General features: G+C 33.4%; 2 protein-coding genes across 2 annotated transcripts; one reads left to right on the top strand and one right to left on the bottom strand.

Moving 5' to 3' along the window:
• The first annotated feature begins 1,616 nt into the window (after positions 1-1,616).
• On the top strand, positions 1,617-4,957 carry tex261 (testis expressed 261). Its single transcript, XM_019109744.2, has 6 exons — positions 1,617-1,811; positions 2,278-2,357; positions 2,478-2,631; positions 2,724-2,791; positions 2,904-3,006; positions 4,174-4,957. The coding sequence occupies exons 1-6, from the start codon at positions 1,742-1,744 to the stop codon at positions 4,287-4,289; spliced, it is 591 nt and encodes a 196-aa protein (XP_018965289.1). The 5' UTR covers positions 1,617-1,741; the 3' UTR covers positions 4,290-4,957.
• A 2,658-nt stretch (positions 4,958-7,615) lies between these two features.
• On the bottom strand, positions 7,616-12,580 carry ankrd53 (ankyrin repeat domain 53). Its single transcript, XM_042759224.1, has 5 exons — positions 12,511-12,580; positions 12,217-12,370; positions 9,714-9,916; positions 8,360-8,524; positions 7,616-8,251 (listed from the first exon to the last, which is right to left on the bottom strand). Exons 1-5 carry the CDS (start codon positions 12,552-12,554, stop codon positions 8,053-8,055), a joined length of 765 nt encoding a protein of 254 aa, XP_042615158.1. The 5' UTR covers positions 12,555-12,580; the 3' UTR covers positions 7,616-8,052.
• Positions 12,581-21,775: the final 9,195 nt, after the last annotated feature.

The raw sequence follows: 21,775 nt of genomic DNA, 5'->3' as shown, positions 1-21,775 counted from the left end.
AATAATCCTATGTTAAATATTAAAATGTATGGTAATCAGCTGGAACAAGTCAATTATGAGATTTCTGGGTATGTGGATGGATTATAAATTAAACTTTGGAGTTCATATTCAGAAATTGATAGAAAAGTTAAAAAAGGAATAATGTCTTAAGATGCTTGTCAGGTGCGGATTGGGGAGCAAGTTGCCAGTCACTGAAAATAATTTATTATGCAGTGATCAGGTCAAATATAGGACTATGGAAGTATGGTATACAGTTCTGCGAATAAAACTTTATAAAAAAATACAAGTAATACAAAATCAGGCATTGCGAATTTGTTGTGGAGCATTTAGATCTTCTCCGGTAGTATCATTACAAGTTGAATTAGGAGAATTATCATTGGAACAACGCAGACTTCAATTGAGGATTACTGGTCTGGTGTATGTGGACATCTGGAAAAGTCATCCAGTAAAAATACTTTTGAAGGAATGTTGGGAGTATGAATACAAAGAAATAGAAAGCTTTGGTTGGGTAGTAGGGAAGGAGGCAAATAGCTTGGGATTGAAAGAATATTTAATATTCTGTTCCTATACCAGCAATTCCCCTTGGATGTATCCTATGCCATTAATCTTACAAATACTATAAAGAAATAAATACATCAAATAAGCATACCAACTAAGTTATAGTTGAACAGTATGTAAATCGAGAATATTATTAAGTATTACAGGTATTTACAGATAGGTCAAACGAACCAGAGTTTGTAGAACAGCAGCAGCAGTATTCATTCCTACATTTAATATAAAAATTGCAAAAAGATTATCGGATCATGTGTCAGTATTTACTACTGAATTACTAGCTATCATATTAGCAAGATACAGTGGATTGAAGAAGTTCAACCATCAAGAATTGTGATATGTACGGATTCAATGGCTTGCTCTCACTTGTCTTATGAGTGGAAGGAATCTCGACAAGATTTAATATTTGAAGTTTTGCAAGGTTTGCAAGGCAGTTAGGGGTACTTCCTCCTGGGTGCCAGCACATTGGGTGTTATGGTAATGAGGAGGTAGATAAGTTTGGCAAAGAAAGCATTAAAGCATCCACAAATAGAAATTAAGGTATCATTAAGTAAATCAGAAAATCAAGAGGTTAATAGCAATTGAAATTAGTAAAAAATGGCAAAAGATTGGAATACCTCTAAAGGAAGACATCTTTATCAAATTCAGGAACGGGTTGGAAATGAGAGGAAAAAAGATATGGAAATAGGAAAAAAAAGATGTCATTATTACAAGGTTAAGAATTGGTCACACTGCATTAAATTATAGTCTTTATAAAATAGGGGAAGCATGATACAGGAAAATGTGACAATTGCGGGAGTTAGAAACAGTGCAGCATATTCTTTTAGAATGTGCTCATATGAAAGGGAGAGACAACAGTTAAGTCAAGAGTTAGGAAGGATGGGAGTTGAGACAATTTCACTAGGAAATGGAATAAGACAATCAGAATTCATGAATTATTAAATATTTAAATATCTCTTCCAAAGCCCAGTACACTCCACACTCCAGATCAGTAGGTGGCGGAAATGCACCATTTATGTTGGTCTGCCAAACCGCCATTAAACACTAGTAGAAGAAGAAGAAGCGCGCTACGTCAGAGGAAGCCGCAGAAGAAACTTTGACCACTTCAGTTGTTAGCCTAGCAGCGGAGACACACGTTTCCTTTATTGTTTAGCAGTCCCGTATTTATTCGTCTAGCCCCTTTTAAAAGATGTGGTTTATTTATTTACTCAGCTGGTTGTCGCTGGTGGTGCAGATATGTTTCGTCACTCTCGCTATCGGTGAGTTTTATGTCGCTGCTGTTAGCCGCTAACTCCCCTTTGCTGACGCGACCAAAGAAATCCCACAGCTCCTGTGCTTTATCATCTATAAAATATCTGTTTATTATTCATTATAAGTAGCCTATGGTGAAAAGACCGTTGTAGAATAGATTTACAGTAGGCTGAGCTAAAAACAAAACATGGGTCACATCTCTTTGCCTAAAATCATCATAATCAATAAGTTAATTGTGTTTCAGGCTTGCATTTGTTTTTCTATTTCACATTGTAGTGTTGCAGAATACAGGACTGCATCGATTACTAATCGCTCACTAAACACACCTCCCATAAGTCTCTTAAACGACACTTTAACACCATCACACCATTGCAAATGTAGACAATCTAAAACAATACCAATCTCATTATAAGTAAAGTGTTGTCTGTTTGTGTAAGTGTGTAGTTATCCTCAGTTTGCTGTCTGTCTTCACAGCTGCAGGCCTGTATTACCTGGCAGAGTTAATAGAGGAGTACACCGTCGCCACCAGCCGCATTATAAAATATATGATTATGGTGAGTATACCAGCACAGTGTCTCCTCCAACATTACACTTCAGACAGTATTGCATGCTTTTTGTGATGTTAGGTTAGGTACGCTTCACGTCTCATCTTAACTCGTACTCTCTTCTCTCAGTTCTCCACAGCGGTGCTGGTGGGGCTCTATCTGTTTGAGGGCTTCCCCACGCTCATGATCGGAGTGGGTCTCTTCACCAACCTGGTTTACTTCGGTCTGCTGCAGACGTTTCCTTATATCATGCTGACCTCGCCAAACTTCATTCTGTCCTGTGGTGCGTGATGAAGAGGATCTCAGGAGACATGTTTTCTTATGATCTCCGTGCTCGTGTTCTCCTCTCATCTGTATCTTTGCTCTCTTTTGCAGCACTGGTTGTGTTAAACCACTATATGGCCTTCCAGTATTTTGCGGACGAGTACTATCCTTTCTCTGAGGTTGGCTCTTTTTTTTTTTTTTTTTTTTTTTTTTTTTTTTTTTTAATGCTGCTTAAATGATGTCAGAGTTTACTGTAGGGTGGAGTTCAGTCTAATGTGTGTGTGTTTTCAGGTTCTAGCGTACTTCACTGTATGTCTCTGGGTGATTCCATTCTCTTTCTTCGTCTCTCTCTCTGCTGGGGAAAATGTCCTTCCTTCCACTGTGCAGCAGGGAGGTGAGTGACAATCTGACAATCAAAGCAAATGTGTTTTCGTACGGTCTATACGACCACATGGGTGTGTTAAACTATAACTATATATCCTTTTAAACTGTCCTTATATACTGTACTTTCAGGGGTGATGATATACTGGTGCATAAATTAAAATGGTAGAAGTCTGTGTAAAAAGTAGTGGGATTGAATGAATTATATTTGGATATGTCCAAAATGTTAAAGAGTGGGCAAAGTTTGTTTCGAAGCATTTTTTTAAAAAGCGTAGATAACATAGTTTAATACATAGTGCATAATTTATAATATAACATATTTAATGGCATTATTTAATGGCATTTAGTATAATTGTAAGAAGTGCATTAAAAAAAGTGCCAGTCTAATTCAATAATGATAAATAAAATAATAAAAAAATATATTTTATTAAAAATAAATTAGATCTTTTTTGTAATTCATACCTTCAGAAAATATTCAGATATTCATTTTACTTGGAACATTGTTTAATTAAGTATTAATTAATTAATTTAGTCTAATTACATAAAAATATTAATAAAAAAATTAAAAAAAATTATTAAAAAAAAAATTAATACATGTGCTTTCAAAAATAATCAAATATTAATTTTACTTTGAGCATTTTTTCACAGTCTAGATAAATTTAAATAAACAAATAATCCAAAAGAAAAAATAATCAGTTTATTATATATATATATATATATATATATATATATATATATATATATATATATATATATATATATATATATATATATATATATATATATATATACCTTTAAATATATTCAATATGCACTTTACTTTGAACATTGTTTTTTACTTTGAACATTGTCTGATTATATAAAAATAATAAAAATAGATTTTATTAAAATAAGTTTTTGAAGCTTTTTTGGTAATTCACATGCCTTCAAAAATATTCAGATATGCATTTTTCAGTCAAAAAAAAAAAAAAGGAATAAAAAGTATTACAAATAAATGTTCTGTTGTAATTTAAATGTTCTCTCTGCAATTTACGTTCCATTACAGTGTGCATATTATGATATTATCATCACCAGAATGTTTCTTTACTGAGCACCCACTTCTATCCAGACATTTATAACGGTCAAGTCTACGCCCTATTTAACTCCTGTTCATTATTTCCTGTTCTTGTGTTTTTCTCAGATGATGTGGTGTCAAATTACTTCACTAAAGGCAAGCGGGGCAAGCGCTCAGGCATCCTGCTCATCTTCTCCTTCCTGAAGGAGGCCGTTTTGCCAAGCCGACAGAAGATGTACTGATGAAGCGGTTCATATGTGCATCAGACAGAGGGGTTTGGGAGGGGTTGTTCAGGCCACCAGCCCCTTTCAGTGGACAGCTTGGTTTTTGTAGGAGAAACGTTGATCATGAGATTGAATCTGTAGCCGAGGGAGAGGACCAGATCAGAACAAACGCACATAATCCCTCAAATGAACTTACCTGTCTGTTGTTTCATGTCCAGAGTTGCCAGCTAATCATCTAAAGACATGAAAGGACACGAGAAGTCTTTCATTCATAAAGACTTGATCTTTTGTCTGTACGTAGATGATTGTGGAAGGGGCTTCGGCTTCTCTAGGGGCTCCTGCTGATTTTCTTCTAATCACTTCGAAAGCCAATTTGCTCATGAATGAATTGATGTGTCTGGATTTTTTCTTCGCATTTTAAAGAAATGTTTTACCCTGAATCCAGTGTTTGGTTTGCTCACTCTTTGTCACATCTTACACTACAAGTGATTGGTTAAGGTTAGATTTTAAGCAAGACATTTTTTTAATAACCTGATGATGAGTCCGTTTCAGAAAGGATTGTTTGTGTTGATTTATTATTTTTTTTAAATACTGCAATCATGAGAGCCATAGTGTTGGCCATGCTTAATTTGTGTGCTGTATAGAAGTATAATAAAATTCAGTTGTATGAGTTTTTGAAAGGTAAACATTGTCATGTACAAATAAGGATCTGATGCATCGTGGGTTAATCTCAGAAACAAATCAGGTCACATTTCAACCCAAAATCACTTAAAAGTAAATCTTGCATTAAGAATTTTTTTTAGCATTATTAAGATTAAGCAATTTGACCATTGGTTTTTTTCAGTCTTAATAAATTAAAAATTTAAAATAAATTTGCTTTTGTAAAAAAAACATTTGCCAAAAAATGTTCATTTAAAAAAAACTGCCATTCAGGATGACATTTGGATTTTTTCTAAGGTAAAAAAATGTGTTCATTATGATATTACTAAATTTGTTTAACTATCAGAAAATGTTCATCCTAAAATTGTTAACAATTAAAGCAAATTAATGTGCTTAATTATCAGGAAATTTTTAGGCAAAAAGTCTTAACAATTGAGCTTACCAATAAGCCTATTTTTCCATTTGGATAAAAAAAAAGAGCAGATAATTGTTTATAAAATAAGCTTCATTATATATATATATATACAGTACATATATACAGTAAAGACCAAAAGTTTGGAAACATTACTATTTTTTATGTTTTTGAAAGAAGTTTCTTCTGCTCATCAAGCCTGCATTTATTTGATCAAAAATACAGAAAAAAAACAGTAATATTGTGATATATATTATTCCAATTTAAAATAATAGTTTTTAAATTGAATTATACTTTAAATTATCATTTATTCCTGTGATGCAAAGCTGAATTTTCAGGATCATTACTCCAGCCTTCCTTTAGAATGTAACATTCAATCTATGACATGATTCATTATAGAAAGTCATTCTAACAGTTCTGCTTTATTATATTTTTGGAGAAGTGATACTGTTTAGGATATTTGATGAATAAAAGGTAAAAAAGAAAAATTAAAAAAAAAAAAATTATGTTTATTAAAATATAAATATTTTTGTAATAACACTTTTTATCAATTTAACACATCCTTGCTGAATTGGGGTCATTGATTTTTTTTTCTTTCTTTTTTTTTAATAAAATCAATACTTTTGACCCAGCAAGGATGTGTTAAATGATAAAAAGTGATAGTAAAGAAAAATTATTATTAGAATATAATTATTAGAATTTTTTTTTTTTTTTTTTTTTTTTGCAGTTTTTTTTAACCTTTTTATTCATCAAGTATCCTAAAAAAGCATCACATGTTTCCAACACTATAATAAATCAGCATATTAGAACTGATTTCCAAATTTGATAATGATAGACATGGATGTTACATGATTTCACTGAAGGATCATGTGATAATGATGCCTAAAAATTCAGCTTTGCATCACAGAAATAAATGATTTTTTTTAAAGTATATTCAAATAGAAAACTTTTGATCAAAAATTGTAATAATATTTCACAATATTACATTTTTTTCTGTATTTTTTATCAAATACATGCAGGCTTGATGAGCAGAAGAAACTTCTTTCAAAAACATAAAAAATAGTAATGTTTCCAAACTTTTGGTCTGTACTGTATATGTATATATATACTTTTTTGGACATGTTCAGAGCTCATGAACACGTTTTGCTGGATTCACCCCAAGCAGAACTATGGTATGTTTAATTTTAATTTTTGATTAAATCAGGGTTGCGTAATATAAATCTTTGACCAAAATGTAGATTTTGTTCAATTTTTTAAATGGTATGTATGAAGAATTTTTTATAATATGGCCGAATGGCTCAAACACGGTCTGAACTGACACATTTGCGCTCCTCTGTATTTGGCAGACGGATCTTACACTTGGAGTGTGAGGTTGAGGAAAGGTCAGCACACATTCACTTCAGGAAGCTCTCGTCTGGGGAGCGAATCACTTAGGAGGGCGGAAGCTGCCCTTTGCTGGTGTTATCAGACTATTTTGTGGCATGTTTCGTAATGGCTGAGGCTATGCAGAAAACTGGTTCTAGGTCTCTGTAAAAGGGCAGCTCTTTTCTCACATGTCAAAAAGGAAGCCAAGTGTCCTCTGGGATCGAATGACGACAGCAGAGCTGTTTTGGGTCGTGACCCGGGTCACTGTGGTTTCAACCTTGACGCCTCCAGCCTCCAAACCACATTCGCTCAGAGTCCAACCTTCATTCACACCTACATAGTTCAGCATTGAGGAACTTTTCAGAGATTTTTTCACCCTTATACATGTTTTCTACTCCAATTTTCACACACTGATGATGTGCATGCAGAGGCATGTTGCAGTTAAAAGCTACTCCAAAAATTTTAGCCTTTGCTCAGAGTTTTTGTGTTTTGGAAAAGCGTTTGACTGAATCTGAAAAAAAGCACTATTTTATTTTCTGCTTTAATGTGAAACGAAAAACAATAGCAATCTGAAGTGTTTATACACTACCGTTTAAAAGTTTGTGAAAAGTTTGTGGTTGGTATGATTTTTTACATGTTTTTGAGTCTCTTCTTCTCACCACGGCTGCATTTATTTTATTAGAAATACAGGAAAATTATGAAATATTACAATTTTAAATAATTGTCTTTATTGTAATATATTTTAAAATGTAATTTATTCCTGTGATCAAAGCATTATATAACTTTAGTCTTCAGTGTCACATGATCCTTCAGAAATCATTCTAATATGCTGATTTGATGCTCAAGAAACATTTCTGATGTCTATTAATGCTGAAAACAGCATGTTCAATAATTTTTGTGGGAAATGATGTGCAGTGATTTGCTGTGCAATGTTTTTGTGGAAAACGTCAAACATTTTCTTTCATGAATAGAAAGTTCAAAAGAACAGCATTCATTTCAAACAGAAATCTTTGGCAACATTAAAAATGTATTTACTGGAACTAAAAGTGCTCATTTCTGTTCAAAAATGACAGAGATTTTACAATTTACCTTTTCATGCCCCTAAACATGATTGGTTGCTTTACATAACAGTCAGACACCTCTTGGGCGGTTCTTAGCCAATGAAAGCTGCGATGGAGTCCAGAGTTGTCACTGGGGCGGTACGTTTGAAAAGGGTACAACTTTGTTCCTTATTTACCCCTAAAGAGTGCATATTAGTATATTAAAAGTACATTTTAGTGCATTTTGTAAAGATACCACCCCAGTGACAGTTTATCTACCTTTTTTTCTAATTGTGTAATGTGTCTAATAGTGTCCTGGCTTCAGCTCCTCGGCCAGGTGCATGGCCACCTCAGTCCAGGGCGAGGTATCTGGTTTTAGGGAGCGACCCAAGTGAGGCAGATCTAGCACACTGCAACACTGGAACTGCCGGAGATCATGTAGCTGTTTGCTTTTCTTGATCCCCTGCTGTTTGTCTTTTCGCCACATGGCATCTTTCAGAAATTTTGCACAAAAACATGTTCATTTGCATATCAGACTTCATGCCATCAGCTTTTGCCCATATGCAATGTGATGTAAATTAACCTAAATCAATAGCACCTGACTCCGATACCTGGCAGCGAGCCTGTGGCCCCAGATCCTAGAGAGGACGAGGGGTGTGTGACCCCTCTTGTCTTGAGCGAGTATGTCTGCTCCGTTTCTCACTAGCGTCTCTGTACAGTCTGTGAGACCTTCAGCAGCGGCCAGATGCAGCGGAGTGAGTCCTTCATCTGTGGAGCTGAGTATACAACAACACTGAGGAAGCTGAAACAGAGGACACAGTTCTGGCACCATGGAAACTTTACTAAAATCGTGATTATGCTGACAATGTATCCATATGCCTGATTTTTCATCCACCGGTAATTTGAGTTCAGTATCTCACTAATTAATAGTCTAATCTTGCACTATTCATTAGAGCATGTTTGTATATTAGTGCAAAAAATAAAAAAATAAATAAAAGACATAAAAGATTTTTTAATAATTGTTTTCATAATCTTCGATCAAAATATAATAACATGCTTAACCTTAAAAAAATGATTTTTTTTTTCTGCTGTTTCCAGTCCTGGTTTAATTTTGCACAATTTGTCAGTGCATGTTATTAAAATAAAATAAAAAACAAAGATATAAATAATATTATTTATTCAATATTGTTTCAAAATCTTTGCTCATGATATAATAACTTGCTCCAACTTAAAAATAATTACTTGCCTTTTCAACTGAAGTGAACTATATCCTGGTCTAATTTTGCCCAATTCATCAGTGAAAATAAAACAATAAAATAAAATAAAAATAATGACATAATATAAAATAAAATAAACAAATATTATTTAATATTTTTTCATAATCTTTGATCAAAGTATAATAGCTTGCTCAACCTTAAAGAAATGACTTGCCTGTTTGACTAATCAATCCTAATGTAATTTCGCACAATTCATCCGTGCATTTTATATAAAATAAATAAATAATTTATTAAACAATAAGTTTTTGTAAACTTTGATCAAAATATAGTAGCAGGCTTTACCTCTAAAGTGACTTTCTCTTTTCTCTGATGGTGCCAATTCTTGTATGATTTTGCTCGTTAGTTCATGTTATTAAAAAAATAAATTAATTAATCCAAAAAACCCCACAAAAAAATTATATTAACTTGCTCCACCACCTACCCGGATTTGTTTTAGCCCCGCCCACATTCCACCATTCTATGTAACACCCACCTTTCCTAATCCAATCAAAACCTGGTAGATAAAGCCAAGTCCCACCTATTTTATTCCTTGTTGAATATCTAGTTCCACTCCAAAATAATAACTAAAATTGGTTGTAAATATTGTTTCATGCTGACTTTAATGAAACTAAGCAATCTGCATTTTAATTCTCATATCTGTGTTTACCTTCATTATTAAATATGAATCTTAATGATTACGGGTTCATACACATTGATCTGGGCTCCATGTTCCAGCAGGTAAATGAGACAGGCATGTGTGTTGGGTCGGCTCTGAGCACTCAGCACCATATGTACAGGTCTGCGTCCATGAGGACAACTGCTATTCACATCCACAGAACCATCGGCCTCCAGCAGCAGCTCAATACAGTCCAGATGTCCATGTAGAGCTGCTATATGAAGCACACTGAGACCCTGACACACACATACACACACACACACACACACACACACACTTGGATCATACAGTTGCCCCAACAATATCTAGACACTTAAATCAATAGATGAACAGTTTAAAATGAAGACAAAGAGTGTTGCACATATGTGACCCTGGAGCACAAAAGCAGTCTTAAGTCACTGGGGTATATTTGTAGCAATAGCCAAAAATACATTGTATGGGACAAAATTATAAATTTTTCTTTTATGCCAAAAATCATTAGGATATTAAGTAAAGATCATGTTCCATGAAGATATTTTGCAAATTTCCTACCGTAAATATTTTGAATCCTATTTTTTAGTAATATGCATTTCTAACAACTTCATAGGTGATTTTCTCAATATTTAGATGTTCTTTGCACGCACAGTTTCCAGATATTCAAATAGGCCAAATATTGTCCTAACAAACCATACATCAATGGAAAGCTTATTTATTCGGCTTTCATGTGATGTATAAATCTCAATTTCAAGAAATTGACCCTTATGACTGGTTTTGTGGTACAGGGTCACATATTGTAATGAACTACAGTACAGGTCAAAAGTTTGGAAACATTACTATTTTTAATGTTTTTGAAAGAAGTTTCTTCTGCTCATCAAGCCTGCATTTATTTGATCAAAAATACAGAAAAAAATGTAATATTGTGATATATTATTACAATTTAAAATAATTGTTTTTAAATTTATTATACTTTAAATTATCATTTATTTCTGTGATGCAAATCTGAATTTTTAGGATCATTATCACATGATCCTTTAGAAATCATTTTAATATGATGATATATTATCAAAGTTGGAAACAGTTCTGCTGCTTAATATTTTTTTTCAGAACATGTGATACTTTTTTAGGATACTTTGATGAATAAAAAAAAATAAAAAAAATAAAAAAGCTATGTTTTTAAAAATATAAATATTTTGTAATAACAATATACACTACTGGTCAGTAATTTGGGGTCAGTAATTTTTTTTCTTTCTTTTTTTAAATAAAATCAATACTTTTATTCAGCAAGGATGTGTTAAATTGATAGTAAAGAAAATATATTATTAGAAGATATATTATTAGATTTTTTTTATTATTTTGAATAAATGCAGTTCTTTTTAACCTTTTATTCATCAAATATATTAGACAGCAGAACTGTTTCCAACACTCATAATAAATCAATATATAAGAATGATTTCCAAATGATCATGTGATAGACTGGATGTTACATGTGACACTGAAGGCTGGAGTAATGATGCTGAAAATTCAGCTTTGCATCACAGGAATAAATTAATTTTTTTTAAAGTATATTCAAATAGAAAACTATTATTTTAAGTTGTAATAATATTTCACAATATTACTTTGTTTTCTGTATTTTTGATCAAATAAAAGCAGGCTTGATGAGCAGAAGAGACTTCTCTCAAAAACATTAGAAAATGATAATGTTTCCAAACTTTTGACCTGTACTGTATATCTGACATTCCTCCAATTCTGGTCTAATTTTGCATAATTCATCAGTGCGTGTTATTTAAAAAATATATACATTTCATATTGTTTTCATGATCTTTTATCAAAATGTCTTCCAAAATCCTTCCAAAATGCCACCCAAAATTACTTTCCGTTTCAACTGATGTTACCAATCGAGATATACTTGGTTATAATGTTATACGTTCTAATAGTCTTTTTACTTTCACAGTTAAACATGATAGTAAAGATTGAAGTCGTGTTTAAAGTGAGAAATATTTGTTTTGGGGGTAGATCATTGCATTTAATGGATGTGAAATTACTTCATAAATATTAACAGTTATGCTTCATAATATATGCTTTATCTTTATTTATCCCATGGTCACTGAAGTCTATGTCAGATCTGCTCAACCGAAAATCAAGACTCTTTTCTTTTATTATTAAATAGTCTTTATTAATCAAGAATATCTGTGTAATGTACAATGTAAAAATTGCAAGATAAATATAGCTCCAGATCATGTGTTACTGCATATATTATATTATTTTAAAATAAACTTCTTGTACATCATGATTATTAATGTAATATTTATCCACTGCTTATATAAGTTTTGCATAATAGGCCTATTTGTATTAGCAGTAATTTAAACATTTCACAGAAAATGAGGAATGAGAGACAAAAAAGGAGACCCAGCTGACGTCATCAGTACTGGTCATCATCTGCCTTCACTGACAGCTGAACCATAAGTCAGTGTAAGTGTTTGCTCAATCTTTAGTCTAATGTTAAGCGGTTGGAGCTGAATTAATAACAGTGTATTGTGTGTGTGTATAAAGCACGCACGTGTTTGTCAGTGGGCAGTGGTTTGCGCGCTCTCTTCAGAGCCAAACTCAACCACTCACGCGCTCCGCACGCGGCCGCGTGAAACACGTCGCGCTCCGGCGGAAATGCACGAACCCGCCGAATCAACGATCCGGAAACATCCGACCGACTAACACTAGAAATAAACAAATGCAATGAGTTTATATTTTTTAAATGAATTAATATGGGTTATTAATACCACAACCTCTACAAAATATCATAAAAAATGCGTTATTTATTTCTAAGAATTTCTAATAACATCGAGCAGAAACTCACCTCATGACCACCGAGTTTGTTGACGTTTCTGTCGCTGTGTCCATGGTGTCTCTCCTGTCAATCAAGTTTATTTCAGTTCATTTCCGTCAGGATACTCGACTAACATGGACGTTTTAGGTTAAAACTTTCTTTATTGAGTTTAAGGTAAAAACTGATCTCAATATGAGCTCATGGAAACTAAATTTAGGTCTGTAATAATTATAGAAGATTTATTAGATAAATGTTTTCAATGAAGAATAGCATGTGACTCTATAGCATGAGATAAATGCATGAAATGTCATGTCAACTCCCACCATCCACTAAAATACTGAACTGGACATGTAATTCTGCAGGATATGTGCATATATGACCAAGTCAAATAATAAAGAACCCCAAAGGATGACGTTCATCAAGTGCCCATCAGGATTTTAGACTTTTGACACCAGAAATGTATAGATGAATGACTTTTTACTTGCCTTTTATCCTGTGACTGCATGCAGAGATTGATCTGTAGTAGGCCTATTGGTTTTGAACATGGCATCCAAATGCATCTCTCTGAGTCTGCAGAAGACATGATTTGAGATGATATGGATCACAGAAACGCTCTCCATTTCTCTGTGGGTTCTCAATGCTTTCTGATGAGAGGCGTCAGATGCTTGATGATGATCAGAGGAAAGCATGTCTGCAACTCGTCTCATTTAAATATCAGTGAAACAGTATTAATTGAGTCAATTTTTCTAAAGTACTCTTTTACTTTAGTGCTTACTAATTCAGATCAGTTAGGGTTGTCAATTTGACATTAGAATGTTAATTATAAAAAAAATATATATAAAAAAGTGGAAATAAAACAACATATTGACTTCTAAAGCTATAATTTTTTGTCTATTCAATTGTCTAACAATTTTTTTTTAAAGAAATTCATATTTTTTTCAGCAAAGACACATTAGATTGGTCATTAGTGACAGTGAAGAGATGTATAATGTTAGTAAAGATTTTTATTTCAAGTAAAAACATTTTTAAACATAATTAGAAATTAGATAATCAGAAATGTTTCTTGAGCAGCAAATACGAATATCAGAATAATTTCTGAAGGATCATGTGACACTGAAGACTGGAGTTATGATGCTGAAAATTCAACTTTGAATCACAGGAATAAATTACATTTTACAATATATTCAAATAGAAAACATTTATTTTATTTGTAATAATATTTCACTTTTTTTCTGTATTAAATAAATGCAGCCTTGGTAATCAGAAGAGACTTCTTTGAAAAACATTAAATCTTACTGGACTCAAATATATATATATATATATATATATATATATATATATATAATTATTAATATGCTTAAATCTTTGAATTGATTGGTAGCCTTATTTTTTTATATAACAGGAAAAAGTGACACTGTGAACTTCTGAACCGCAGAGATTCTGGGCCGCTGTGAGCCTAAAGGCAGAGGAAGCGGTCATTCTGACAAAATGTCAATGAAACTGATCCTAACTCCATCTTTAACTGCCCTCAAACTATGTCACATCTTTCGAAAGAGGGCCACCTCGCTGTGCTGTCATAAGGTCATGTACAGAGCACAAAAGCTCAGGGCGGAGATGAGGGTCACCACCTCTGTGTGCTTCAGCTCTGATCTGGGATCAGTTCTGTTGGATGGCTGAAGGGAGCAAAGGGACACGGAAGAGAACGAGCCTCTGGTCACAGACCAGCAGAGCGCAGTGAGATTAAATAGGGGGATGGAGGAAGGAAAGATTACAGATGAACGTTGGCTGATGAAGCTGGCTTTAGGCTTCCCTGAAAATGAGATCATGTATTTCTTTTGCTAGCTGTTGTACATTTCTATTGGATGCTGTCTAGACCAATAAGGATGTAGCTAGTCTGATGTGGACGGAGCAATGACACCAGAGCACAAATGTGAACACCAATGAAAACAAACACTGCAAAGGCCAAATGTGCCTGAGGAGAGTCTCTCTCTGACTCAAATGAACACTCAATTGAGTCAGAAACACTTGACAATAAATCTTTATATGTTAACATTAGTCAATGCAACACTACTCTAATGCTAATTTACATATATTAAAACATTCAAGTATAAATAAACATGAGTTAATGTGTAGAAACAAAAGACCTAGATAAGCTGTAAAAAAAAAATGCTTTTATGGTATTACCAAGGTTATTAAATCTACAACCATTTTTTTGTTACTTGAAGTAAAATAAACGATAACAGATAAAAAAAACATATATAAAACATTTTTTAAATTGTTTTTATTTTAGCTATAGTTGCCAAGGAAAACATTTCTTGTTTTCATTTAGTTGAACTTAATACTAAAATAACACAAACTAAAACTGAAATAAAAATAAATAAAAACTATATAGACATTAAAAAAATAACCTAATAAAAATGACAATTGCATGACTGACAAATGACTAAACTAAAACTAAAACCATTAAAAAAATGTGTTACTTTTATTAAAATAAACATTAACTGAAACAAAATAAATTAAAAATAAACATATTTTATTTCAACTAGTTGCCAAGGCAACATTTCTTATTTTCATTAGTTTAAAAGTAAAATATAAATCAATAAAAGCTATATAGACAATTTTAAAAAAAACAACATAAAAATGACAAAACACAAAAACAAAATTACTAAAACTTTAACTAAATTTTTTTTATTAAAATGGAATATGTAAAAATAAAAACTCAAAGTATGAATTAAATCTTTAGTATCATAAACAACACTACGGCCTAAAGTGCATTAACTAACTGTAAAGTGTTTCCACTTTTTATTTCCATAAAATTGTTGTTTTTCTATTTTAGAAAACCTTTAAAAGTAAGATGACGTCATCCAAAAAGTGAAGTATTGTCATACTTTTGTGTTGACTAACTTTTTCGCAGCAGCATGTACTACCAAATCAAACATACCAAGAAGATGCATTTAGAAGGTAAACAGGATCCACTTCGATTTCAAACTGAATTGAATGTGAAAATAATCTGAAGTGATGGATGGCTGTTCCTTGAACTTTAGCTAATAGATCCACACAAAGCGCATCCATATTTGATGAATCACATTTTGCCTGTCTCATTCTGAACTGGGTTCATGTAAGTGCGCTGATGTTCACTCTCTCTCATAGTCTCCTTGAGTTTCTCATCCGACTGGTTCTTTTATACCGCACTTCTCTCTCTCTCTCTCTCTCTCTCTCTCTCTCTCTCTCTCTCTCTCTCTCTCTCTCTCTCTCTCCGTTCAGCCCTACACTAATGCACACTGGCATATTCTGCAGCTCTGAGTCGCAGTGTAGCCTGGTGAAGCGCAGTGACCGTATGATGACCCCACTCACCCTCCCCACTCGGAGAGAGATGGAGACTGTAGGCAGAAGAGGAGATCAATAAGGATATTAAATGCAATCTGCATTATATAAAGCAATGAAATTAAAGAAGACAGTCCTTTAAGATCTTAAAATTGCAGTTATGTGGCTTTTTCATGTCTGTTGGCTTTGAGTTCATCTGTAGGCTAAACATAAACAAAAACATAATTTAAAAAGACAGTCAAAATATGTTTTTCTCTTTCAGGATAAATAAATTGCAAATCACTTTTGAAAATTAACATTATAGGAAAACATCCTTATAAAATCAGAGGAATCCCCTTCAGGTGAGGCAAAGAATGAACTAATCAAAACCACAACATGAATATCTAAACTCATCCTTTATATTTTTTATACTAAATATAGAAATACAAAATTACCAGTTTTATTAAATTATATGGTAAAACTGTCATCTTTATATGTGAACCCTAATCTGATGTATATTTTATATTATTTTATCTTCATTTCCATATTTCCATAGATGGATGTTGTGCCCAATTCTGACCCCCGCCAGATTATTACACCTCTAGTGTTGGTAGGTTTAGGAGCAGGTGTGGGGGAGGGGTTAGGATTAGAGGTAGGGTTAAGATTAGGCAATCAGGTAGCGATTTCAACGAGGAGTATAATAATTTGGCAGGGGTTCGAAATTGTGCACAACATCTATCTGTTCATCACAATCTTGTTTTGCATTGCGCTTTCACTTACGTTGCCCTATGGAATTCGACCCTGATGGAAACATCAATTGAATTTTAATTAATCATACAATTTTCAAAGCTTCTATTTAGTGCTATCCCAACTCATTACTAAAGCTTTAGGTATGAGCACTGAAGATTACAGTTTTCATCTGATACTGTGACAAAACACAGTCACATTGAATGATGTTTAGGTTAAAGGTACATGTTTTCACATGTCTTTATGAAAAACATTAACATGTTTTCACCAAATCTGAATTATTATGTTCAAATATGTGGCATTGAAATATTTGGAGGTTCTGTGATTTGAGGTATTTGCAAATACAAGCAAGCAAATGTGTGTGTTTCTAGGTTTATCCAGACTGATTTGAGCATGTGTTGGTACATGGTGTGTGTCACAACATTTTGGAGCAGATGCATCTGAGAAGAAGAAAGAAGGTGAGTGTGAAGTCGCTCATGGCTGCTTGTCTCTTGAGATTTGTGTTTTGGGTGTGTCAAGGAAGTTAGAATGGTGTGTGTGTCCCTGGACTTCCTATATATCCAAATACACACTTCTGGCTGGTGTGTGTTTCAGTAAATTTAACAAATGTTCAGTGATTAATAGAAAAGTTAAACCCAAAATGAAAATATGCTAAAAATGTACTCCCTCTCAGGCCATCCATGGAAAGTGAATGGGTGGCGTCAGAATAAAAGAGAAAAGCTGTGTGCTTGCAAGAAATAAATACATCAAGGCGTTTTTAACTTCAAGCATTTGTTTCCAGCTAAAATATGAGTCCTCTATACATAATATTCCATTCTCCAGTAAAAAAGTCATCTTGTCTGAATCAGGAAAGAAATATGCACAGATCAAGCATTGCTTATAAGCAAAAACAGCCCAAAACAGTTCTAAACAAACATTTAGGTAGATTTTGATGTGAGAGGACAACAGGGGATGTATTTTTTTACTGGAAGTGTTATTATGGATTATAGACTCGTATTTTAGACAGAAAAAAAATATTTAAAGGTAAAAGGCCTTAATGATGAATTTTTTTCTTAAAAACATTCAGCTTTTCAGTTCGCAAGACATTAATTGTGTGGATTACTGGATTATTGTGATATTATTATCAGCTGTTTGGACTCTCATTCTGACGGCACCCATTCACTGCAGAAGATCCATTAGTGAGCAAATGATATAATGCTCTCCAAGTCTGTTCCCATGAAGAAACAAATTCATCTTAAATGGCCTGAGGGTGAGCACATTTTCATCAAGTTTTCATTTTTAGTTGAACTATTCCTTTAAGGCCTTCTTTTTTATGGCTATTTAAATAAAAACTACTACAGTATGCTGCAAATATTAAATTAGTAGAGATCGCTAATGCAAATCAATTGCACAGTCAATAAAATATAAAACTTTTATTATCCAAGCCAATGAACGGTCACAACAGGAATCAGAGGTGAAAATAACACCTGTGAGAAATAAATCACACTCTTGCCCAGCCGAACTCCCAGCAGCCAGTCCAGATTACTGTCCTGCCCTCACCAGGACCGATCGGCTTCAGACGTGTGAACACTGTCACCGTCGTCAGAGAACATTAGCACTGAGGCCACCACTCAGGTCAGAGAGCATGAATTGTAAGGTCAGCCTGACGTCAACTAATGGGAAACGCTATGACTATCAGTCAGTCAATGTGAATCAGCTGTGACAGAAACATGCTGATCTATTGACTCTGCATGACGTATTTACAGTGGGGCTCTTAGTTGACTGATAGATGGCTACTATATATCATGATGGTTTATTCACAGATAGAACCAGCCATTTAAAATGTCATTCACTGCAAATCATTACAAATTGTGTGACAATGTGTAATATGACAGAAGCATAACACAATGTATAATAATGAAAATATTTTATATATACACACACACACATACTGTATAATATATAAAATTAAATATGTAATTAAAATACACACACACACACACACACACACACACACACACACACACACACACACACACATTGTATTCATATATACATATAAATATATACAGTTCACACACATTATGTAAACAAAATATACATTAAAAATAAACTTATTTTGAATGTGATTAATCGTGATTAACTGCATCGAGAATAAAAGTTTGTTTAAAATAAATATTTTTACAATAAATACATTTTTTACAATAAATATATTATATAAATATATCACAAGGTACTTACTATGACAAACCAATTTGGGAGTCTAAATACTCTCTTTTAATGGCAAAAAGTATAAATTATGTGCCTATGGAAACAGGGTTTCTCATCAAGTCTGACACTCTGAAGTCTATTGGCTGAAAGAAACAAAACCCAAAGGCAAAAAAATCAGAGCCAAAATTAACAGTCTCAGTCTTATCCAGAGAGAGTCCACTCAAGGATCCTCAGTCACATCTATCCCTGGAGTCTGTGGATAATCAGGCCAAACACTCATCTAAATATCTAATGAATTATTTACTCAGCTACATCTGCTTTAGCAGCCAGCCTGATGCTGACAGATCAGGCATGATATGAAATCAATGATGGTACAGTTCTTCTTTATATGCACACATTAATGGACGAGAATTTCAGACAGTATTTTGCGTTCTAAAAAAGTGAATTGATAGTCATTACAATTATGCAAAAACATGGAAACTGTCATGAAAAATGCTATTATTCTACACTTTTTATTTGTTTATTTTTTTATTTAGTTATTTGTGGTATATTGACTTTTTTGGGGGGTAATATAATTTTTTTTTGTCCAAAGTTAAACTTACCTGATTTGGGGGTACAGGACCCGACAACTGCTAGACATCCATCACACCCCTGCAGGCTTTGGAGGTCCTTTGGTCTGGTTTCTGCTGTGAGGAGGGCCAATATGATTGGTGGAGAACAGATGTAGGATGATTGGATCAGTGGAAAAGGAAGAGGAGGGGGTCTGACACTGCTGTTAGAATATAATTGTACCTGGCACTTATAGGCACACTTAGCATTTATGACTAATAATGCATGCATGCATTCAAATGAGCACATTTACGCACATATTTTCTCCCTCTCTCTCTCTATAGGGATGTAGGTAGTATCAAACACTGTTTAGTGTTTAACCCACATTAGATGGATTACCTTTCAGAGATGAAGCAGATGGAGTGTGGAGTAGATAAGACATCCACATGCTCATGAGACTCATGCAGAATTCAGGACTGAATTGGACCTGAATTGAAGTTGCAAACAGGATGCAGAGTAATATTTTACATTTAAAGTAGAATTCGAATACGTACATTACCATTCAGGTTGGTAAGATTTTTTTAAATATTTAATCACCAAGGCTTCATTTATTTGATCCAACCAAAAAAAAAAAAAAAAAAAAAAAAAAAAAAAGAAATGAAATGAAATGAAAAAATGAAATTGTGAAATATTATTACAATTTAAAATAGCTGTTTTTTATTTTAATATATTGTAAAATGTAATTTATTCCTGTGAAGCAAAGCTGAATTTTCAGCATCATAACTTTAGTCTTCAGTGTCACATGATCCTTCAGAAATCATTAATATGCTGATTTGCTGCTCAAGAAACAAGTCTTATCATTATCAATGTCAAAAACAGTGCTGCTTCATATTTTTGTGGAAACCTTTTTTATCAGGATTCTTTGATGAGTAGAAAGTTCAAAAGAGCAGCATTTATTTGAAATATAGATATTTTTAAATGTCTTTACTGTCACTTTTTTCATCCATTTAATGCATCCTTGCTGAAAAAAAACCCCTCAAAAATTTGAACTTTCTTTCAATAATTGAACGTGGATGAACACTAATTCACCCCAAATTATTCTAAAAAAAAAAAAATGCAATAGACATTCTGTGGTGCTGCAAGGCAAATGTGTTTTGCTGATTGTTAACTGTGTTGACAGTGTTCTACATATCAGAATAAATTGGCATAATTAATCCAAATAAATGACGTAACTGTGGCTAAACTCCTCTGTTGCATGACTGTGTTGTTTTTGTGTGAATTGCAGTTTAGTAGGCCTAAATTCCTCTTCCTGTCATTAATTCCAATAGACTTTTTTCCATTCTGCATGGAACACAGTTTGAGCAAACGCACACAGACATCCACACGTTCATATACATGTGTGTGTCATGTTCAGCTCTCTCTGTCAGTCAAATAAACGGCATCTTCACTTCTCTCCATCTCTCAGTCCAAGGCTTCTCTGGAGATCGTCAAAGCGCTCAGTAATGGATCTTTGGGAAGGCGCTAATGTGACGGACAGGAACTGTGAAAAACATTCAGAGAACATTTCCATCAGCCATCGCTTTAAAAGGTGCTCCACTGAATGGATATAAAGAGCTTGGTTTTTCTCTTTTTCTTTCAGTTTCTTTACTATAGATGACCTTGCACTTTGAAAGAGATGGACAAAAAAGACCCCGTGATAAAATGGGAGTTTAGGCCTATTAACAGCGTTTTTCTGTAAAGGTGAAGGGCGCATATGGATCGATAGTTATAAGTCATTCGAAGTCATTATTTTGAAAACTGACAGTTTTGCCATTTTCATTCGCTAGTGGTGTAGAGACATAACAAGCTTACATTTGGACGTGCATATACAAGAACCACTGATTCAGATCCACTTGTAAAGTATTGAAAGAAATAGTGGCATATAAATCTGACAGACCCATGATTCTGGAGAGAAGGCTTCATGTTTTGGCTCCAGACAGTATTTTCTGTGTCTAATAAGCCCACAGGCTGTGATGTCACAAGTCAACGATTGCAAAAGTGGCACCTCAGTTTGTCCTAAAGGACAATTGCAAAATGCAATTAAAAATGATCAAACAAATAAATAAATAAACAATGAACACATAATGTAAATAGGCTAATTAAATGTTAATCGCAATATGCCTGCAGTGATCACAGCAGGATGCACAAAACTTGTTTATTTATTTTTTTTTCAATTCTGATGAAAACATTAGTGTTGTTAGCTCTACAAAACTCGCCAACATAATCCATGAGTTTTTTAAATTGTTCCCAATACACTTAAGCTCATTGCTAAGCAGTTTATTAAAAAGTAAGGGAAATGGGGGAGGCCTATACAGAACTGAACAAAAAATTTATATAACCATCTAAAGTATACAGAACTGAACTTAATTTATAGCAAGAAATAATATATTTCATTAACTGATTTATATAACCATCTAAAGTTAAAAATAAGTAAGATAACCACTTTGTTAATACAGGCGGTAAAAGA

The sequence above is a fragment of the Cyprinus carpio genome, chromosome A7 (assembly GCF_018340385.1).
Source record: "Cyprinus carpio isolate SPL01 chromosome A7, ASM1834038v1, whole genome shotgun sequence".
In the NCBI taxonomy this organism is placed as follows: Eukaryota; Metazoa; Chordata; class Actinopteri; order Cypriniformes; family Cyprinidae; genus Cyprinus; species Cyprinus carpio.
The sequence above is the reverse complement of the archived record's forward strand: the minus strand, read 5'-3'. Positions and strand labels throughout refer to the sequence as shown.

What these genes read in the sequence shown, in the direction of transcription:
- tex261 (XM_019109744.2), top strand. Translation starts at nt 1,742, where the DNA reads ATGTGGTTTATTTATTTACTCAGCTGGTTGTCGCTGGTGGTGCAGATA. An exon ending in AAACTTCATTCTGTCCTGTG is followed by an intron (nt 2,632 to 2,723) that starts GTGCGTGATGAA and finishes TCTCTTTTGCAG; the next exon opens with CACTGGTTGTGTTAAACCAC. An exon ending in TTCCACTGTGCAGCAGGGAG is followed by an intron (nt 3,007 to 4,173) that starts GTGAGTGACAAT and finishes TGTTTTTCTCAG; the next exon opens with ATGATGTGGTGTCAAATTAC.
- ankrd53 (XM_042759224.1), bottom strand. Translation starts at nt 12,554, where the DNA reads ATGGACACAGCGACAGAAACGTCAACAAACTCGGTGGTCATGAG. An exon ending in ACAAACTCGGTGGTCATGAG is followed by an intron (nt 12,371 to 12,510) that starts GTGAGTTTCTGC and finishes GTTTATTTCTAG; the next exon opens with TGTTAGTCGGTCGGATGTTT. An exon ending in CACTGCCCACTGACAAACAC is followed by an intron (nt 9,917 to 12,216) that starts GTGCGTGCTTTA and finishes TGTGTGTGTCAG; the next exon opens with GGTCTCAGTGTGCTTCATAT.